Genomic DNA, 22,312 nt, shown 5'->3' on the forward strand with positions numbered 1-22,312 from the left:
AATTAGACAGCCCAGTTTGATGTCCAGGGTAGGACACAGACTGGGCACATGGAACAGGGATGTGTGAGTCCCTTTACCCAGAGCATCACAGTCACACCTGGCTGCAACCAGGAAGGGAGTGTGGCTTTTCCTGAAGCAGCACATTGCACTTGATACAGGCTTTGCTGGTGTTAGGACTGGGGACTCCAGTGACTTAGCTTCACAATGTTTGCCCAGCACTGAATCTCAAAGCAGACCTTCTGTTACAGGATGGCTCCTAAGTCACGTCTGTCAGAAAGCTTCTCTGGTCCTCTCTCCTTCTTTTGCCTCCCTTGTCTGCCAGTTTGATGTTTGATCACAGGCTGCTGTCATATTGGATATCAAATCAACACAATTCCATCTACCTGCAGAACCATCCTCTGTAGTGGAAAAGGTATTTTATCCTATCTCCCTACGGATGCTCTTTTTTTTATTTCGACTTTTGTTCAGGCAATGAGAATAGGCAGATTATATCTGTGCTCTCAAGACAATTGCATTCAGTTGTGCTAGTGGCCTACGTGATGCTGGGCAGGATTCATCCCTTAGGAAGAGGTGGAAAAGGATGCAGAAATAAGCCAGTGCCAGTGGGAGGTGTGCTTGGTGGATGGTTTGAACAGTCATCATGATGCAAAGCCAGGGAAAGCAAGAGGGGGGAGAGGAGGCTCTGCCTTTCTAGGCTGCAGAGGAGGAGGGGTTTGGGACTGAGTGTCAGCTGCATGCCCCTGGAAGGAGAGTGGGCTGGTCAATAACAAATGGTGGACAAGCAGTCCTTGAAGCTTAATAAGATCGCTGTGCAGGACCTGGAAGTGAAGCAGTGACTTTGCCACGGGCATGTGGGAGTGAAGACAGCAGGATCTTACCTCAGCTATGCTCTCTCTGCCTGGAAATGGGACACACCGTCAGTCACTGCAGCTGATAGCACATTGAGCCATCTCTCTTTTCATCCCTAGCAATCTGTCACAGAAGGGGCTGCTAGAACAAGGTCTTCTCCACCTCTGTTACAAGGGAAGATCCCAGGCTGGCTGAATGTTTGGTGGGGGTGGAAACAAGGAGCTTTTTCCATGTTTCCTGTTTGTACTCTATGTTGGCTAAGTTGACAGCAGCAGAGCCTCCACCAGCACAAAGGAAGGGAGTTTTCCCCTGGCCATCCCCACTCACTGCAGGTGGAGATGTCTGCCTGGCCGTGGCTGCTGTTGGCCCTGTCAGCCAGAGGATCAGAGTGTTTTCTACAGGGATGGCCAGGAAAGCTTGGCACAGGCCTGACCACCACTGATGGGTCAGGTGTGATCTCACTGGAAATGATTGGTAGCCATGGGATAAGGGTTCCCCCTTTGGTAGTCTGACAGTTTCCAATGCCACAACTGGGACTTCTTCCCTTTTCCCATGAGAGCTTAGCAAATGATGCTTAACTACTGAATTAGTTTGATTAATTCTGTCTTTTTGCATTCACAAATTGCTCTTCAGTATGATATGTGGTTTTTCTGAGCTGGTTTTCCCTAGTCCACAGGTCATTTGTAATCAGTTAGTTGGAAAAATTAGTAATATGAGCAGGGGCAGATCAGTTATGCTTCAGTCTTAAGGTATCATTTCCCTTCTGTGATTATCCACAGTAATTGAAGTGTAGTTGGTTGACCTTGGCTGGATGCCAGTTGCCCACCAAACTGCTCTATCCTCAGCAGTACAGGGGGAGAGAAAATAAGATTGAAAAAGCCATGTGAGTCAAGATAAAGTCAGTTTAATAACCAACTTCTAAGGCCATGCGCAGAATCAAAGGAAAACAATTGATTCTCTACTTCCCAGCAGCAAGCAATGTCCAATCCCTTCGTGGGAAGCAGGTCCTCAGTACATGCAGCAGTTGCTCTGGAAGACAAACATCACAGTCATACTTTCATATCCCTTTGGCCAATTTGAATCAGCAGTCCTGGATATGACCCCTCCCAAGATCTTGCCCACCCCCAGCCTGCTGGGGAGGGGAGAGTGTGGAGAGGCAGCGCTGGTGCTGTGGGAGCTCTGCTTAGCAGGAGCCAAGCCACTGGTGTGTTACCAAGTTCTTTCTAGGTGCCCACACAAAGCACAGCATTGTGAGGGCTCCTGTTGGGAAAATTACCTCTGTCCCAGCCAGATCCAAAGCCTAAGGTAACCTGCCCAAAACAGGGTAGGTGACAGTGTTCAAGGTGTCTGGCCATTCATCAGGTGCCTGGCAGAGAGATTTTGTCTTTGCATTAATTTTTTTAAGGACTGCTCCTAATGCCATTCAAGAACTTAGCTGGGCAAGAGGGAAAGCAGGATACTGTTTAGCTTTCCTAGTACAAGGGAATATTTCCAGCAGATGTCCCAGTTTTAGCTGTGTTCAGAACAGTTACAGCGACTGAGAAGAGCAATTCCAATAATCTTGCTGAAAAGGCTCATATGACCTTAAAACACATCTAGAAGGGAAATCTCATGTCTTTCTAGCTCCTAACACCACTGTTCAGTGTTCATTTTGGGTAAGAAAAATGTGAGAGAGGAGGTAATCAGATTCCCCAAACCAATAGACCCCTCATAGCAGCTTTGCAGGATACAGAAGTTGTTTCCACATCACTGTGCTTGTTTGTATCCAGCAGGCTCTTGGCTTGTGTTTTACAGAGCTGAGTACAGAATGAAAGATGCTTGCCCAGTATCAAAGTCAGTCCTTTTTGTGCATTTCTTATCCACATTCCTTCGGTGGCTTCAAGGGGTACATGCTTGAGTACTGAGTCTTTCTGAAAGTCCCTGTTGGTAGGCTGTGATGTGGCTTCCTCATGTTTGCTCATCTGTTCTTTTCGGTAGTCAGTCCATGTTCCTCCTGCTGCTTCACCATCTTTTCTTTGTGGACATTTGTGCTTTCTCCTGCTCCCCTTCCTATATTCTACCACTTCTTTCTTTTGTTTCTGTTTCCTTTTTCTGGGTTTGTTCTGGTTTTTGTTTCTTTTTTCCCCTGGCTCTCAGTTCCTAGAACACATAAGAGATAAGAGTGTGTGAAGGGGAAGGGTTTGGAAGAGAGATGTAGTCACTCCCATAGCTAGTCACAGATGGAAGGAGTAGGCACTAGATGGATGTTTTGGCTGTGTATCATAAAGAAATGAAGTGGCCAGCATGGAGCAATGTGAAGGGCTTTATGGGTCTCCCTGCATGTCCTGTGCTGCCTCTGCCTCTTCTTTATAGACAGCCTAGAGGCTCTGGAATTATACTTACCTACAAACCTTCATTACAGGTACCAGGCTGGAAAGTTCAGAGTCACACAAAAAGGTTGTTTCTGCTCCAGGAAGCATCAGCCCCATCCTTTGTTAGTTGTTTTCAAGGGTGAAGGGGCCCTAACAGAGGGCTCTGCCAGGGTCTGTGGGGAAGAAATGAAGCTCCTGTTGGTGGAGCATGTCCTGCTTGCAAGTTGCACTTACATTTTAGGCAAAGTGGCTCAGAGCTCAGCCTAACTGCAGCTGGGCAGACTTGGGCTGTGCAGAGCCAAATTGCTTTTTTTTTCTTGGAGTCAGAAGTGCTGACAGCACAGTGCACAGACACATGCATGGGTCTGGCTGTAAGCAGCCAGTGTGTCCAGTGCAAGGAAATTGGTGGAAGAGGAGACTGTGCTTACTAATGTAGGGATGGGTATAAAGTTGGATCAGTAAGGCACCGAGCAGTGCTGATTTTCAGATGTGAGGCTCAAAAGAGTCTGGCACCATTGCTCTCTGCAAGAGGGGGATGTGGAGGAGCATGAGAGATGGTGTCTCTTACCCAGCTCGTGCCCATACAACAGACAGAGAGGTGATCGCAGGCTCTGCTGTGCACAGTCAAGAGTCAGTACAGGCAGGAACTTGCAGCAAGAGTAGAGAAGCTTCCAGTCTGAAACAGAAGGACTGCACATGTCCTCAGGGTTGAAAATAAGGCTGTGAGACAGTAGGAGCAAGCCTCAGCTAAGGCTTGTGCTTGACTGCCTGTCTGACAGAGTGAAGGCTAGGTCTGTTCTTCCTTAGACCAGGGAACATACACTAATAAAATACATATTGCTTTCTGATCAGATCCTAATGAAAGACATTATTGAAGAGTGTGGAACAAGCACTTACAGTAATTCATGACAGCACCAATTTGGCTTCTCTAGGAAGCCATAAACTGCTGCTCTTGGCACCTAATGAGGATGGGCAGCTGATTGCCTGTGCAGGAGGAAGAGAGAGAGAGACTGCCTCCCAGCCTTGATGGCTCCAGCTGTCCTCAGAAGCCACTGAAGGTTGCAGTTGCTTCTCTCTCTGGAGTTGGGAATGTTTCAGCCGAGAAACTGGGCCTCCTGATAAAGGACAATTCAGTATAAAAAGCTTCCAGGACTCCTCATTTAGACTGAATAATGGGTTTGGGTTGGGCATCCATCCTTGCTTAATCCCAGGATCTGAACCTGTGTGCTTGGCTGATGAAAAACATAGGCATGAATTTCAGTTCACTGATGTGCTTGTCTGGGAAATGCCAGCTTTGTGCTTGCAATGTGGTTATTTGTTCTGGAAACCCCTTAGGAGTTATGGCTGTCAAGCAAGGAAAATGCAATAAATCCAGCTTTAAACTTACCTTAACCCTTTAATTGATGAGGTTAATGCTTGACATCATTTCTATCCAAGATAGTGATTAAGTACTAACCAAAGAAAATATTTTAATTCAATGTGACAGACAGAGAAAGTTTGATGAGAGATTATAAAGAGGCATCACAATGACTATCTTCATATCCAAACCAAATGTCTTCCCTACCCAAAACTTACCCAAATAGTTTTTCCAGAGTAGGCAGGCATCCTCCCTGCAGCTGACACCAGCCAGAGTTCAGAATCCTCTGCCAGGATTGTGCTCTTGAAATTTTATGCAGCTGACAGCAGGCTGGGAGACAATGCCACCTTGGTGAAGGGTTAGGAAAGATTGGAAGAAAGAGCTGAAAGATGGAAAACCAATTGAGTGGTTCTGGTGGGATGAAATGCAGTGGTACAAAGGCAGAGTCATTGATGCAGACGGTGCTGCAGGCTGGAAGCTCATCTTTGGAAAATGAGTGCAGTGCTCAACTGAGTTGACTTCAAGGAGCTGCTGATGAGATGCAGGTGTGAGAAAGGGCAAATGCACTCCTGGATGAAACTAGAGGTACTTCTGGGCAAGGTGGAGAAGTGCCACTACATCCTGTATGCAGGCTGGGCACTGATCCAGCAAATGGGATTGTGCAGAAAAACACTGTAGAGTCAATCCTGGAAAGTGAGAGTCTGTGTTACAAGAGCAGTCACAGAGTCTTAGCCCAGCAAAGCAGAGGCTGAGAGGTGGTGAGATTCCTGTCTGTAAAACATCAGGGGGTCAAGCAGCAGCGAGGGAAAAGAGCCACTGAAGCTAAAGGACACTGCTGGCACAAGATAAGTGGGTGCAGGCTGCATGTGAATAAATTCAGTCTGGAAATGAGAACATTAGGGCAGTCAGGCTGTGGAACAGATGTCCAGGGGGAAGAGCAGGCCCAAAAGGAACAAACCACTTTTAAGATAAGACGTGATACATACATAAAATTAATAAGCAGAGGCAGCCCCTCTGGTGACAGGGGACTAGCCCCTGTCAGGCAGCAGTGTGCATCCCTTGCTGTGTCCCAGATTGTAGCCATGTTTTGCCCTTCTCTGAACTCTGGGATTTTATCCCTCTGCCAAAATACAGAGATCAAGCATCCAATCCAAAATTCATAGTGTTCAAAAGGAATGTCAAAGACATCTTCCTCTGCTATGCCCTGTGGTGCCAAGGTGACATCAAGGATCACAACCTCAATCCACTGCTGTGTGTCAGAGTGAATAGGAAGAAGGGGAAAGAAAAGGCCAGATTTATGGCACATTTTTCCAGCTGTGTGGAACATATTGGAGCCTCATGTTCAAGAGAGTTCCCTAAAATTTCCTGTCCCCCCCTCCCTCCTGACCCTGCTCCTGAGAATTTTTCATTCCACTTTCCCAAGAAATTCTTTCTACCCATGGAACTTACATGCTGAGCTCTCACTCTCCAGCAATGGAGAACTGGATAATTTTCTTTCAATCTTTGGTACTATAAACTCCAACATACATAAATTCTGTAATCATATTTCCTTGGGTTTTTTTTAACTTTAAGAAGTCCATGGCTTCTAAACTCTTTGAGGTTGCCTCTCTGCCACATATCCTGTGCCTTTGGAGGCAGAGTTGGGGCAGGAATTGAGGACAGGGAATGTCTGATGAAGTAGCAGGAGGTTTGGCATTGCAGAGCCCCGTGTTCATCCCAGAGCTGTCACCAGTGCCATAAACAAGCTCAGCCCCTTCCAGCACCTTGGGAGATCTGTCCTGGCTGTCCCATTGTGGTGAGGGCAGTGGTGTGATTGTTTCTGGTGCTTGTGAGCAACACTCCCTTAGGAAGGGAGCAGCTGTATCTTAGCTGGGCTTTGTTGGGATGAGGTCATTGCAGCCGCAGCCACTGGGAAAATCTGATAAGAGATGATGCCTGCAGCACTCTGGGACAAAGCTGTGTAAGGAAGCCAAGATTCTGTGCAAACAGGCTGAAATGGTACAAGTGGGAGGCTCTGTCACACCCTGGGTGGTGTTGCCTGTCAGGAGAGAAGTGCCCTTCTGCTACTCTCACTTCTCCTGACCCCCTGCTAAACAGGGATATCCATGTGTGCTGAGAAACTTGGCAGCCTGGCACTGAGCTTTGAAGACCACCTTGATTCCTGGTTGCTTGAAGAGTACAGCCCACCAGCTGCATAGGCAGTTGAAGATTATTTTGTCCAGATTATTGCCCCATGCTTCTTTTCAGACCTTTGTGAGATACCTGTGCTTTCTGCACCACCAGGCTCTCCCCAGCACCTAGTCTGGTGGATGTCTGATCTCCAGAGTCTCCTGACACTCACAGATGAGGGCGGGGAGAGACTGGGGGAGGTTAGAACACCCTGCCTTGTACACAAGCCAGAGACAGCATTTGTCTGGTGTGCAGAGCTGCACAGGGAGCAAGGAAGAGCCTGTCAGAGGGATGGAGCCTGCATGCAAGGCTGCTGTGCCACAACAGCCTGCCTTTTTCTGCTGCCTCCTCTGCCTTCAGAGGCTGGAGAGGCTGCAGAAGAAGCTGGGAGCTGTCCCTGCAGCCCATATCTGCAGTTAGGGAGGTTGGAGAGGGAATGCAGAGAGCCATCCCTGTCTCTTTTGTGCTGCAGGAAGGAGCAGCCAGGGGAATTTGAATGAGGCTGAGAAAAAAGAGTGAAAGAGCGAGCGTGTGTGGAAAGGATTTGAATGGAGATATTGGAAAGCAGAGCTGGTGCTTGTGCCCTGAGCTGAGAAGTTGCTGAAGAAGTGGGACAAGTAAAGAGAGAGCATCAGGAGTGAATTGCAATGCTGGGAAGCTGGATGCCTGCAAAACAGTCACAGAGTCTTTGCTCCATTCAGCTTGTTAGGGGGCCTACCTGATTTTAATGTTCATTTTTCTAGCTGTTGTTTGTTAAAAATACCTGGGGACTTGGTGATGAAACAGATTTTCTTTCTAATTTCTCCTTTCAAACAAGCATTAATATGCAGTTGTGAGACCACATGCATGGCTTCACAAGCCACACCAGTCTCAGTACAGGTAGATTGTTGTGGTGGAGTAGAGCAGAACCACAACAGTAACTCTTGACAGATGTGTTTATTAATATCCTTCAGCTTTATCAAGGCTTCTAGCTGGTACATATCTGCAATAAACATCATTCAGTCTAAAAACATCATCTTGGTTTTTTCCTTTAATAGCCTGTATAAACAGAAAATGAGGATGTGGCAGTGTCATACCTTGGGCCCTCTGCTATGACAATGCCCCAGCTGGGATGGAAGCAGGGGCAGGGGTACTGTGGCATCCTGCTTTTGTCCCTGAGACTCTTGGTGTGTGTTCCCAGTCCATGGGCCAGCTTGGCTGGCTACAGTGGGACAAGCACCCTGCAAGCATCACAAGCTGGTTCAAATGACATGACAGGGGAAAGGGCAGAACAGGGCCGGTGAGGGTGAGGAATGAGGAAGGGCAGCCCCAGTTTGCAACTCCCAGAGGTTTGGTGGCTGAGTGCATGTGAGTGAGTTCTCCCCTGGTAGCTAATATTGTTTACAGTGACAGGGAAAGTGACAGGGGCAGGGAAAGGGACAGGGACAGGGACAGGGAAAGGGACAGGTTGCTTACACTGCACGTGAATACACACAAACCACACAGGGCTGACTTTGCCCTTTGTAGGGTGTTTCTAGAGAACCCATTCTACAAGAACATTCTCACCTCTGTCCCCTGTGTAATATTCACAGCCAGCTGGTAGGAACTATGGATTTGTTTGGGTTTTTTCCTTTCCCATCCCCTTGCTCAGAGTGTTGGGAATGGAAGGAGGTGAAGGCAGAGGCGAGTGTGTGCTTTGCGCAGTGCTCTTGTTCTGGCCCCTGGGCCAGCCTGCTGAGCCTGGTGATGAATGAGCTTGTAGCATGAGCTCCTCCACTGAGGCTTCAGCGTCTCTAATAAGGTGGCCAGTGTTTCCCTGTCCTCTGAGCCAGCCTCTGCTTTATTAACTGCACTGCAGCAATATTAAACTGGAGCACGGGGTCAGCGTGATCTGAGGAGAGATGCTGAGAAGGGGGTGGAAGGGAGAAGATACCAGGATAGCACAGAACACATGGAGCAGGAGACAGGGAAACAGCTGGCAATTGAAGTGGATTGAAAAATGGGTTCCTGCTGGACTGATGCACGCGGCTCTGCACGGACCTGCTGCTGGCAGTCAGGGACACAGAGCATGTTCAAGGAGGGGGATGCAGAGGCAGACTTTGGCCTTTGTGTGTCTGTCTGCTGGACCTGTGCTAGTGACTGTAAGCCAGCACCTGCTCCACATGCACACAGCAAGCAGCTGGCTGGAGCTGCCACCTTCTCTCCCTGGCACTAATTTCATGCCCTTTAAGCTGTGCTGGCAGCGCACCTGGCTCTTTCTACTGACAGCTGCAGCTAGCTCAGGGCCCATGCTGCTTTTCACAGAGAAGCCAGTCTTTCAAAGACATCCAGGGCCAGTTCTGTTGTGATGCCAGGACTGTAGAGAGTGTAGTAAAGATGTGCAGAGGGCAGTCTTGCTGGCAGCCAGTTTCTGTGTCAGTCCAAGCTGCATATTGGATAGAGACAGGACATATGCTGGGAGAAGATACAGCTACAAAATATTTGGTGGAGGGAAAAGACCTCTTAAAACTTTACCTCTGAGCACCAGGAGCAGATACATGCTGAGCCTTGGCTGTGCCTTTCCCATTACCTAGTGATCCAGGTCTCTTCTAAAAAGCAGGGAGGTTGCAACCCACAGGAAGCATATGTGCCTTTAATTATTTCTGTTTTGCAGCCAAACCTGGGTGGCAGCCAGTTATTTATTTGGTTACACAAGTCCCTGAGGATAGACTTAAATAGGGTATCCAGAGCTTTGCAGTGCAGACTGGAGGCTGATCTCTCATTTTGTCCTGGATTAGATGATGTGGGAGAGTATGTGATTCGACCTTGCTCCCAGAAGCTTTAGATACCCAAATTCCACCTAACTCCCAGCTGAGGTGGAATTTGCACTGGCTGAGTCTCACCCTCAAGTTTCTCTCTGACTCTCCATTTTCTTTCTCTTCTAAAGGTTATGTCTAGACAAGGGAAATGGCTCCTGACCTCCTCCTATTTGCTGGCTGCCTTCCTAACACCCCAGCAAATGGCAGCCTGTGGGGAGGAGCTGCTGCCCGCCCTCCCAGTCACACTCTGCTGCCCAAAAAGTCCCAGGCTAGGAACTGTACCACTCCAGCCTTCTGCTTCTGGCTTCTGACTGCTCCTCTTCTCCCAGATAATTGGGTGTCTGGTGCTAACGAGCCCAGCTCAAGTCCCTGTCCCAGGGAGCCAGCTCTGCCACTGCTTGGCCAGAGCAATGGTGTGGAGGGCTGGCAGATGGGAGGGCTGAGCAATAGGAGCACCAGCTGGGTCAGAACCCAGCTGGCATGTGTGCAGGTAGGGCCTTGTTGATATGAACAGATCCTGGCAGCATCCTGGTGCCTCTGGGAGCCTCTGCCCTGGTCCTGCCCGCTAGGACTGCTCCCTAGGGCAGCACCAAGCTGGGGGAAGGCACCAGGACAGCTCCCAGCTCTCTGCTCCAGCTTGCCTGGGAAGGAGGGGGAGAGTGCAGCAAGTAGTTCCTCAAGCAACTTACACCCTGATGTGTGCAGGTAAAAAGGTTTCCTTTAGGTGCAATCTGTAAGGCAAGTGCAGAATTGTTTGTCACTGTGAGAACCACATGCAACCACAGATTCCCAGGGACCAGTGCCTGCCCCTTCACTTGGGACCAGCATCCAAACTGTGGGCAGATCAAGGAGGTGAGTCCATGGGTCCTGACTGTGTTGGAAATGAATGGGGCTTTGGCACAGAAAGCTCTACAGTGGCAGCCATTTCTTCTGGGTTTGAACTTAGAGTTACATATGTGAGAGCTGGGGGCAGGCAGAGCAGGGATTGCATGCACTTGTTTTTGAAAGCACCACATCAGCATTGCCCCTGCCCTGCTTTGATAGTGGCCTTCACTTCTGCTGTGTCCTCACTCCATCTTCTTGGCCCACTGACACATTTGCTGTAGACCTTCCTCCATGCATCCCAATTCCAGTAATCCTGCAACTTCAGAGTTAATGATGAACACTGAGACTGCCTGGCAGGAGAACGGCCTTTGCTATGGAAACTTCAGCCTAGAGGACATATCAGAGGCAAGGGAGAGCTTAGTTAACACTGGACTATGGAAAGTCCTGCCAATGGTCTTTTTCCCATCACCAGCATCCCCAGTAATGTGTCTTGCCACAAGGATCCAGGCACTGCACAGCAACAGGAAGAAATTGTATCTTCACAATGCAATCCTCGTTCTTGTTCTTTCCCAGCCAAGCAAGCATGACCATGGCAGGGAAGCCTCGCTGACATGTAATTCATCATTTTTAGTGGTGGTGATTTTGATAACGATATTTTCCCTGTTGTTTTCTTGAAACTTCCCTGCTGCCTTGGCAAACTGAATAGTGTTTAGCTGGTATGGTTCAGCTGACATAATTCAGCCCCTTCCAATGGGAAACAGAGGAGGGGGGAGTCTGTGAGTGACCCCAGAGAACCATCAACTTGACCCCTTGCTCTGGTCTGTGGAGTTTGTCCAAGGATGGACCCTGTGGAAGGTTTCTGAGGCAGTGTGGTAGTAGATTGCTTGGCAGTAGTGAGACATCAAATGACGTGCCACATGGCCCAGGCAGCAAATGAATGAATTCTGCAGCAGTGATTGTGAACTGAAGGGTATCTTGGTGCAATGCCATGCTGTGTTTGCACAGAACCTGAGTGCACTAACAGGGGTGAATTGGGTTCATTTTCTCCCTCCTGAAACCATTGCTTCTGACTCAAAGTTGGTTCAGGACCTGTAGTTCAAATTGTCCCTACAGTCCCTCCCTTGGAGGACACCAAGGCTTCCCTTCAGGGGGAACTTGGGCTCCTAATCACTGGTCTGTACCAGGGATGCTAATTTTCAAACCAATACTGCATGGAGAGCTCATGGAACAACTGGGTGTATATCTGTGTAGAAAGAGGAGAAATAGGGTGTTAGATGATGGATACGATCGCTCGGGTTTTCAGTTTCAGGATTTTCATAACACTACAGGGTCTTTTTCTGTGCAGCTGTCTCAGAGAAACACCATCCAGACCTTCATTCCTGTGAAGAAAATGGAGAAGGGCCTGCTACTGGAGCACATCTTGCCCAACCTGAAAGTGCCTCAGAGCTATGAAGTTCGCCTGACGCCCATCACCAGCTTTGGGGCCGGAGACATGGCCGCCCGCATCATCCGGTACATGGAACGTAGGTGTCTCCTCCTCCATCCTGCCTACGAGGGCAGGCCCAGCCTCAGGGGATGTGGGCGTGCAGAGAGGTGCTCTTCTGTCACCCTTGGGTGGGGCTCTGTGCTCTGAGGAGTTCTGATGGCACAGCACGATCGCATTCCACTGTATTTTGGATGCTGCCATCAATGCAGAGCGCTAGAGATCTCTGAAGGTCAGTCTCCACTCATCCTTCACTCAGCAGCTCTGACTCGCACTCTGCACCCTGTGGGCAGGACATGCCCAAAACCCCAGTCAGGCCATGCTGCAGCTCCCTGTGATACAGTGGCTTATAATACAAGATAGCCACTGGATGCTGTGTATTAGCCACACTCCCATAAAAGTAAAAGAATTTCGGGAGACTTGTTATTTCCAGAGCTGGATGCATGATTCCTGTCCTAGCTAGCCACCCCTAAAGCTGTAGCTTTGTCCAGTACCTTGAATCCCAGATTATCTCATTGGTATGCATTGACCATACTTCTCTTCTCATCATCCCAACAACTCACAGCTCTCTCTATTCCCACAACTCTATGACTCCTTTACTCTCCAACAGAAGTTTTGACCCTCTATTTCAGCAGAAAGTACAGATCCTTCCCCTGTTATGTTTGCTTGATTTCACACATCCCTCCTGTCCCGCGGACTGACAGCATGTCCGGTGTCCCCAGCATACCTGTCCTGTCACTCTTCCACAGTGCATCAAACAGCTTTGATGTCCCCCTTAGATACCAAGCTTTGGTATCTAAGTGGGTGCTGTCCCACTGGGTGCTTCAGAAGGAAACTGGATTGCAGAAGGGTTTTCCTGTGATCCTAGGATCACCCCTTAGGTGGGGTTGTCTCAAGGTCTCTTGCTGCTTGAATCAGAGCATCCACATCTTTTTCCATCACCAAAGCAGGCACCGGGCATTGCTCTCTCACAGGGATGCTGCCAGGAAACTTGTGCTTTTGTGACCTTTCTTTATGTGTTTATTTTATTTTCAGACTTTGATTATGATTCATGCTTTTGTTTTGACTTGTTTTTCTATTTCTTTTTCCAGCAATCAACTATCCCAATCCAACAGGTAAGCAACAAGACCTTTGTATTGATGCTTTGAATGTAATGTACTTTAGTCAAGTGCTCCAGCAGATCAGGCAAGACAAGCAGCTGGAATACACAGCTGACTTTGTCAAATCTTTTTTCCCCAAAAGAGGATGAAATTCTATACACTAAAGCTTCCAGTAAATATTGCCATTTTTTGTACCTTGAGTTATTGCCAGGAGATTTATGCGAGGGATATGCCTCTCACTCACACCTGGTATCTTTGTGATGGGGCAGACTGTGATCTTGAACATGCACTCCCATGCTCCAGCACAAGCAATCTACTTCCCAGTAAGCAGATATTCACAAAAAATCTGTGTTTAGAAATATTCCCCATCCTCTTCTGACCAGGAATGATACCACTTGGTATCTCTGCAGGCTTGTAGGGAGCAGTCTCCAGCTCAGATCTGTCTCTTCTTACAAACTCTTTGAGCACAGTCCCTTTCTTCCTCCCCTTCATTGTCATCACTGTTACCTTGCTTTTTTACCTTCTGGTTATTCCTGGCAAGATGCAGGTCCCTCTCTATTGAGCATCCAGAGTTCCCATTGATTTTAAAAGCTGAATACACAATGTCTAAGGACGATGTTCTTTAACACCAAGATGACAGTGCCCATTGAGCATAAAAGAGGAATTCTACCTTGCTCTAAGACCCCCAAGTCTTCATTTTGGTTGTAGGATGTAAACCCAGGCAAAGTTCTTGGGCGGAGTTGGGCAGGCTACTTGCTAGTGCTCCATGGAGAGCATGGGGCTGTTTCTCCATTTCCAGCTGCTGAGTCAGTATTCAGTGGTTTTATGTGTTACTCTGTGTGTAGGTAAGTATTGCTACTGCACTGCAGGGTACCAGTAGAGAGGAGAAGCCAGGATTAGCGATGGCAGAATAGGGAGTTCTCTTGTTAAGGCAGCCACAAAGAGTTAATTCTTGCACGTTCACACTCTGAGGATGGTTTGATGAACCATACTGTGCCTGAGAGCTGGAGTTCCTTACAGAGTCAGAGAGATTTTGCGGCTCTAATTCCTGATTCTATTTGTTTTCTTTTCCTCACTTCCTGATTTACTTTAAATATTCTGCATAAAAGACTCACTGGGATACACGGAGCATATTGCCAGGGACCTACTCTAGAATGTTTCTCTCAGTACTTGCAGGAGGAGGTAAGTATCCCAGCCCACAGGTGGAAGTGACAAAGTCTGGCCTTTTGCCACTTGCTTTTACACTGCATAAATCACTGGGAAACCCAGAGCAACTTCAGTCCTAATTGTGTGAATCTCTTGGGGTCTTTGTAAATTGAGCCTTCAGACTGCCTGGCTGGGGTACCTTTGGCAGCCTTATTGAGTCCAGAACAGCTGCAGGAGATTTGCCTGTGGTGGAACACAACTCAGCCACTTGTGTTTTTCATGCAGTAAACCCAACAGTTAGGATTTCCTCTTGATATAAAGTGCCCAGCCTCTGGTGGCTCTTGGGACCTCTGGGCCACCTCTTGCCTGTGCGTTCACACCTCGAGACTGACTGCATAAAATCAGACCTACCACACTTGCTCTCAGATTTGCCCTTTCAGACCTGCTGCCAGTGAAATATGAGCTCAAAAGTTTTTTGCTCTTTCTTTGGACCACAGCTGAGTTCCCCAAATCTTTATCCCAAAAACACGGAAATCCCTCCTGCTACCTCTTCTTTTCATACTTCCCCTGCTACAGTCATCCCCAGGGAAAAGTTCACAGTAGGCTGCTGAGCCAAATTCTGGGAGCAAACATTGAAAGCTCTGGAGTGAAAGGCAAAGATTAGATGATTAATGCCTCTGGCAGCCTGATCCAAGGGCATGCACAATGGTGATTAATTTACAAACTCTGAGAGTCACTTAATACAATTACTTCTTCATGCATTTTCTCTCTCAGCCTAATAAGATGTTAATAACATTGGGGCAGGCATGCGTGTGGCATGGTTACAGAGCCAGGCATTGGGTTAGAAAGGAAAAGCAAAGGAAGAACAGAGGAAGTGAACAAAAGACATTGGGAATTTCAAATATTTAGAGGTTACCAGTAAGACTGAATCTTAAAAATCAGTTAATCTGGTTCTAAACAGCAGAATTTGTATTTTAAAAACTGCCTAAGAATTATCTGAATTCTAAGATTTTACCTTAACGTTTTCTTAGAATAACTGATTGTTTTAATATCATGACCACATTCCAGTGCTGGGGAATCTGCTCTGTCCTTAGCTCGTCTAAAATTTTATTTGGATATAATGTTTGCTTTGTATGGAGCGCTGCCCCAAAAGCCATTCCAGCTCCTCCTCCCTGGGTGTTTTGGTTTCCCTTGTTTTGTCAGATGTAATCTTATTACCTTGATGATGATGTCATTAAGACCTTGTAACCTTGATGATGATGTCATTAAGAAATATATGGGATTGCTGGTTTATTTTTTGGTCGGCCAGCCTGTCTTGCTCTTTCAGAGCAGCAACACTGTTTCTCACATACCTGCAGTCTGGCTGTGTGTGGTGCTAAACCCATGATTTTGGGACCATGGGCAGGTACAGTGGGTGGTGATCCGTGGCAGATGTTGGTTGTTGCAGATTAGCCGGGCTTGTTGCTTGCCATCTATTGCTGGTGTCTGGTCTCTGATAATGCTCAGAGTCCAGAGGAATCCAAGTTTGTTCAGGTGAGAACATGTGGGAATGAGATGTCAGCCTGTGTTTAGAGTTGTATTACTCGAGTTTGTGCCCATTCTTCAAGAATGTTTTGTAATGCAAAGGTTTAAAGAGGTGACAGTTCCTTGTGTCTTGGTGGCAAATAGGAGGACTTAAACAGTTACAGCATTGTGAAGCTTTCTCCCATTATTGGTTATAGAATCCCTAGAAAATTGCAATGGGAGAGACTGTTAAATATTCTTTCTTAGATCATTACATACGTTGAGGTCTCAATATAGTTCTCATTGTCTTCAATTTCTAGATGGGGAAACTGATGTTCAAAAAATGATAGCCTGTGGGTCACACAGCAGGTCTGCAACAGAGCTGGGGCTCAGAGCATGGTCCTTTATGCCCCAAGCCAGTGCCAGTTGTCAAACCACAGCTAAATGATGAAGGCAATTTTATTCAAGTGCACTCCAACTGCTATTCACCCATAGTCTGCTGCTAGAATAGGAGTATTATTTTTTGCATTCATCTGGCAGCCAGAATTTCAGAACCAGGGATGGCTTTCCCCTAAGGACTTGAAAGGAAAACCTCCATTATGTTTCTCAAGGAGGCAAAGCAACAAGAAATGCTAATAGCCACAGCAGAGGATCTCTCCCCTGTGAATGCATGGAGGTGTCTGTAACTGAGAGAAAACATCTCTGCACTCTGAGCTGCCACCACTGCAAAGCCTGCCAAGGAAATCTGTGTGGTGAAGACAGCACTAAATCCAGATTTTGAGGAGCCAGCTCCCCTGCCACCTCCACCTTACTGTAACAATCCAGAGAGTAACTTCTGTGTTCAGTATTTAAATCCACTGCTTAAATTTTAAACAGGAAGCTTCATTTACTCCTTGAGGATGATCCAGGATCCCTGGCAAATGGCAAAAGTCTTCAAGAAGGTTTGCATCACACAGTCAAGGTCAAAAGTCAGATCACCTCTGTGGTCTCTGAGGTACAGCAAGTGATATAAAGATTTTTTTTCTTGGCTGGATCTGCCAGGTTTGTCCTGCTAAACCTTGTTGATAACCACCAAGAGGTGACATGCTGCCAGTGTCCCAAACCACACTGAACACTTCCTAGTTATTCATGGCGCCTCCACTGTAGCTCCGAGAAACCACAGAGCTTTGCTTTCCTGTGGCTTGTTTTATACCAAAGGACCAGGAGTCAGAGCACTTGGATTCTGTTTCCAGCTTGGGCACTGCCTGCTGTGACCTTAAATGTGTCTCTCTATACTTTGTGCATCTATTTCCCCCATGTAATGCAGAAGTTACGTAGAAAGAGTCATTGCTATGCCGCAGAGAAATTAAAAAGCCTTGTTCATTAGTTGTTCAAAGTGTCTTAGCTCCCAAGCTAAGCAGAGGCGATGTGCTGGAGGTTCAAACTCCTGCACAGCAAGTGGTGTTGCACATAATATGGATCAGGTTGTTGATTAAGCACTGCTTGATCTGTGGTGCATGGGACCCTTCTCTATTTTATGTACTCTGCTAGAAGCATTGCCTTCTGGAAGGAGCTGCATTGGAGTGAGAAGACAAAATGCACTCAGGGCCCTGTTTGGATGTTAAAAGAGCTGTCTATAGACTTTTGAGTCAACTTCCCTGAGCAATCTCATCCCACGTGTGTGGCTTCTTAAAAATGAAGGCACAGTAGTCTACCACAGTCCACAGGCTGGCACAACCAGGCCTTGGGGCTAAGATTGGAATGCTGTCCTCAGGTCCTCTTGTCTTGCACAACTCTCTCTGACACCCACCTGAGCTTGTGCTTTCTCCTTAATCTGCCTTTCCTTTAATTTCTGTGCCTTCTCATTTGTGGTTTGTTCCCTCTCAATCTGTTGTCTGGCTGACCTCTGTGTTACAGCTTCCAACTCTGCTTTCCACCTGATATTCCCTGTTAAGGTAATTCTGTGTTGGAGAACAATGTCATCTTTCTTTGGAAGTCTGTGTTCTCAGCAGGGTCAGAGGTGCAAACCGCCCTGGAGCTTTTGCAAAAGGACAGTCATTGTGGGTCCTGCTGTGTGAGAGAATGCCATTCTGAGAGAAAATGTGTCTCTTGTAACTGCAGCTGGCAACCCAGGAGCTGGAGTCATGCAGATGTTTTTGGTGCAGTGGAGACGAAGCGGGGGTATTACACCACCCAGCAACATCAGCAAGCTTGTGGGCTCCAGCGTCTCCTTTCAGGACTACTGGGGCTCTGGTACAGCCAGGAACTCCCTTCTCTCAGCCAAAACAGCTGAGGAAGGACCCCTAGGAGCTGCCTTCTGAATCTTTTCTCCTTCCATCTCTTTGTTCTGGGAATAAAAGAGGCCCCCACATAGTTAGCCTGTCTCAGACCCAGCAAGCATCTGCCCTGTCCTCTGATCCCTCTCCTCCAGCTCCAGATGCCATTCAGCCCCCTGTGTTAGGCACTGCAGAGCAGTGACTAATTTGGATTTGGATGCTAATTAGAAATGAGCAGATTGAGTGGAAAGCACTTAGCCAGGGTTAATCAGCAGTTAAGTGGCCAGCCCAGACAAGCTCCCGAAGGCTGTGCTCAGCCCAGAGGAGTGGGCATGCAGCGTTTCCTGCTGAGTTTACTGAAAACCCAGCTGCCCTGGTCTGTGAAACAGGCCCTTGGCTTGCCTCACATTGTCCAGCCTGTGCTGGCAAAGACATTTCTGCAGGTCACCTCAGGGGGCTGCATCCTCTTTTCTCACTGCTTGGATGGGATGCTGGAAAGAGATGGGCAGGAAGGGGAACCCAGTTCCCTACCCCAGGGGTATGCAGACCTTTGATGTCCATTTGGATTAAAGTTGTCTTCATTTCCAAATGGGAGGGGATGGGGAGGATGCTAGCCACCAGAAGGTGCAGCATCTCAGAGTCAAGGTTCTGTTCCTTTCATGGGTAGTCTCTTCTCTGGTACAAGAGAACAGATTTTGTTGTGTGTGGTAGATGTATGAAGCTCCTGCCATCACATTGTGCTGCTTCTGGATCTTTTGGTCCTGGCATTGCAGAAAACTTCCCTTGTGTGTCCCTTCCTTGGCACCCAGCCCATAGGTTAAGGACCCTGCTGTGTCCCACATGTTCTGCCAGAGTCATGCATGCTAGGAGAAAAAGCCTCCTGCCCAGGAACCAGAGCAAGGCATCACTGAAGATACAAGAATGAAGGAGCCGCCTGAGGTATTTGGGCTTCTCTTCATCTAGGCACAATAAATAATAGTGGGAGGTAAACCCCCAGAAGTTGAGTCTTGCACCAGCATGCCATGGATGTGGCTCCTAGCACATTCCAAGCCCTCATCGAGAGCCTTGTTTTCCTTTGTGTATGTGTTCTTTCATGGCTTTATCTTTCAGTTCCATAGCACACCTCCTTGCTCTTACTTAAAAGCAGCAATTAAAGATATCTGTGCTTGCTGTATCTACATCACTCACAAGGTCCAAGATCCCACTTCCAGTTCATTCTCCAATTTTGGTTTCTTCCCAGGGACCTTTTAAAACACACAGCAGTTTTCACATTGGTTCTTGGACCTGTTTTCTCTTTCTTTTTTGCCTGTTTTATCCATCCCTCTCCTATTGTGTCAGCAGTGTAAAGCCGGTTCTTGACCTTTGCTTTTGTGACACAAAACTACCTTTTTAACACAAAGGTTACAATCTTCAGCCTGGTCATGTCCAATTCATTCCAATCTCTGCAAGTCCATATTGGGTTATGTCTATGCACGAGATTTTTCATCTGTCTTACAATATTGCTGTAGGGTGTAAAAGTCTTGTGGCAGCAATAAAAGTGAGCCCTATTGCACATATGGTTGATCCTACATAAAAATCTTTTACCTACGTGTTTTATTTTGTTAGGGGAACCAGCATAAGCTGCAAAATCAAATGTGCTTTTTTGCTGGTATAAATTAGATGTACTCTGGCTAAATGACACGTTTGTCGTGCTGAGCTGACCTCTTCTCAACAGCTGATTTTTTTTCATGTGTGTCATAGTTTAGTTAAATATATAGCCTGAAGGGGGGGTCATCTGCTGCTACTTTTTCCTCTCTCCTGGGGAAATTATTCTACCATCAAGTTGTTCTGATATAAAAGCCCTTGTAGCCAGTTTGCCTTTGGTGATCTTTTTACCTTCCTCTACATTTGCCCCTTCAGATCTCTCAGAGAATCTCTTTAGCCATAATAGCTTTTTTCCATTGTGTCAGACCATCACATTTATCAGGCTGGATTAACACTTCTGTAGTAACACTGATCACTGATGTATTATGGGCAGCGATAGGAAAAGGGGGAACATTCTTAAATAAAAGAGGGGACATTTAGATTAGATTTTAAGAGTAAATTCCTTACTTAGAGAATGGTGAGGCACAGGAACAGGCTGCCCAGAGATGTTATGGGTGCCCCATCTGTAGAAGTGGTCTAGGTCAGGTTGGATGGGGCCCTGGGCAACCTGATCTAGTGAATGGTATCCCTGCCCATGGCAATGGGTTGGGAACTGAATGGACTTTGAGGCCACTTCCAACTCAACCCATTCTGTGATTTCTATGATTTCTATGATGCCTTCCTTTTCAGCCTCCTCCTGAGGCCAGGGGCTGCCCATCTGCCCCTGGCTTGACACAGAGCCTCAGTGGCGGCACAGCGCTGCTGTGAGCACCCAGGCAGCCCGGGGAGGGTGTTGGAAAAGCAGCAGCTGAGCAGCCCTTCCCTTCCCATCCCCGCAGATAACACCTGCCGCTTTGAGGACGAGAAGATCTGCGGCTTCGTGCAGGACAAGATGGACAACTTTGACTGGACGCGGCAGAACGCGCTGACGCAGAACCCCAAGCGCACCGTCAACACGGGGCCCCCCACGGACATCAGCGGCACGCCCGAGGGTCGGCACACGGCTGGGCTTCCTTCGGCTTGGCAGGGAGGGGAGGTGCACACCATCTCCTGACAGGAGCCTCCCAGCTCTGGGAGAAAGCTGATCTGCTTTCTGCTTCACATGGGGTGCAGGGAGCAGGCAGTTAATTTGCATGTTGCTGATTGGAATTAAACACCCAATTAAAACACCCACAACTTTGTTGAAGGGAATAGTGTGAGCATTAGTTCTTGTTGTCAGCTAATTGCCTGATGCCTAATGCTCTTGCACTGTTTGATGCTTGTTTTGAAGAAAAGCATGGATAAATAACTAGGAGAATATCTCTAACACCTAGAAATGGCCCTGTCGGTTTTAGCGAGCTGTTTTCTCAAAGAAATTTTCAGGGATGCAAACAGATCTCCTTAGTATCAAGCACAGAAACATGAGAGACCAGACAGGAGCTGCCTGTGGGGCAGAAGGAAGCCTCACCTGTAGCTGGAGGAGGAAACTGGTGTTATGTATTGCTCACCCTAGCTATGTGTGGAGCATATGCTCCCTGTTTAAGTGGATACTACATCCCTCTTCCTGCAATAAGAAAAGTAAATTTGTAGGCAAATGCCTATCTTTGAACTCAGAAAAACAAATGGGAAACATCCAATGGCCTGCTAAGGAAATGGTTTCTCCCTTTAGTGTTCAGTACACCCAACCTGACTGAGCATTGAAAATGCTGTTAACAAATAAAATGGCTAATCTCTTCCTCCCTGGGCTGTTAACAATTGCTTTGGTATTGTTCTCTTTAGACAACAATATTGTTCAGGCTACATGTACCAAACCCTCTCTCCCTCTACTTGAGGCAGAGAAATTAGTCTGGAATGGTTTCTCTTTCTGGTGTTCTCCTTGCACAGTGCTGCCAGCTCTGGGGCTCTTTGTCCACCCAGACAGATGTGCAGGGTTCACCTGCTACATGTGCCCACAGCAGGTCTGCAGATGCCTGTCTGTCCTGTGCTTCCCTAGGGGAAGGCAGGGGAGGCACTGGGGGTATCCTGCAAGTGTCTCTGGCTGGGATCACAGTGGGCACAGAGCAGGTGGGCACAGCAAGGCCGTGTGTCCCTGAGGAGGGGTGGTCTCCCAGCCACACTGGTATCCCATCATCTGGAGGAAGGGAGAGCCAGTGCATGCTGCCTTTGCCCACCTTTCCGTCTCATTCTGCAGGTTATTACATGTTCATCGAGGCGTCCCGGCCCCGGGTGACAGGAGACAAAGCCCGGCTCATCAGCCCCCTGTACAACATCACTGCCAAGTATTACTGCGTCTCCTTCTACTACCACATGTACGGGAAGCACATTGGTGAGTCCCCTCTGGGCAAGGGTCAGCTCAGCCTCATGTGGGCTCTTGGGGAGCATCTCCAGACTCTTGCTCCAGCAGCTGTGCCTGTGACTAGCAATTCCAGAGGGTGGGAGTCCTATTCCAGTGCTCCAAGCAGCAGGGTGGGCTGCTGCACTCAGATATTGTCCCATAGCCCAGCAGTGTCAGGGTTGTGAGGCTGTCACAGCCTGTCCTTGGGGCAGCACCTTACAGTCAGTCTGTCCATTGGACAGGAGAAGAGGGTGGAGGGACTTTGTGAATCAGAGAGCTCTGTGGTGGCCACAGCTACACTGGGGTGTGCAGGATGTGTGTTCCCCAGCCGGGCCAGGGGCTGCCTGCTCTGCCTGGCTCCTGTAGGCCTCAAGTGCAGCGAGCACCACAGAGGCTGGCACACTAATGAGTTTCCATATCCAGTCAAGGAGCAACTGCTAATTCGTCACCTCTTGATTATAATTTCATTAATTTGAATAATAGATGCACTCTTCACACAGCACACAGGGTTATTAATCACCTGCTGGACTAGAGCCTGACTGCAAAATCAGGGCCCAGGC

At 47.8% G+C, this 22,312-nt stretch overlaps 1 protein-coding gene across 1 annotated transcript in view; it reads left to right on the forward strand.

Moving 5' to 3' along the window:
• MDGA1 (MAM domain containing glycosylphosphatidylinositol anchor 1) overlaps window positions 1-22,312 on the forward strand; it is a 138,527-nt gene that overhangs the window by 100,126 nt on the left and 16,089 nt on the right. Inside the window, exons 11-14 of the mRNA XM_054280137.1 lie at window positions 11,674-11,851; window positions 12,903-12,926; window positions 20,278-20,430; window positions 21,609-21,743. Coding sequence (XP_054136112.1) covers window positions 11,674-11,851; window positions 12,903-12,926; window positions 20,278-20,430; window positions 21,609-21,743 — 490 coding nt within the window. The remainder of the gene's footprint in view (window positions 1-11,673; window positions 11,852-12,902; window positions 12,927-20,277; window positions 20,431-21,608; window positions 21,744-22,312) is intronic.

Source organism: Melozone crissalis, unplaced genomic scaffold (genome assembly GCF_028551555.1).
Source record: "Melozone crissalis strain CALT ecotype California unplaced genomic scaffold, PUWL_Pcris_2 ptg000027l_1, whole genome shotgun sequence".
Classification (NCBI taxonomy): Eukaryota; Metazoa; Chordata; class Aves; order Passeriformes; family Passerellidae; genus Melozone; species Melozone crissalis.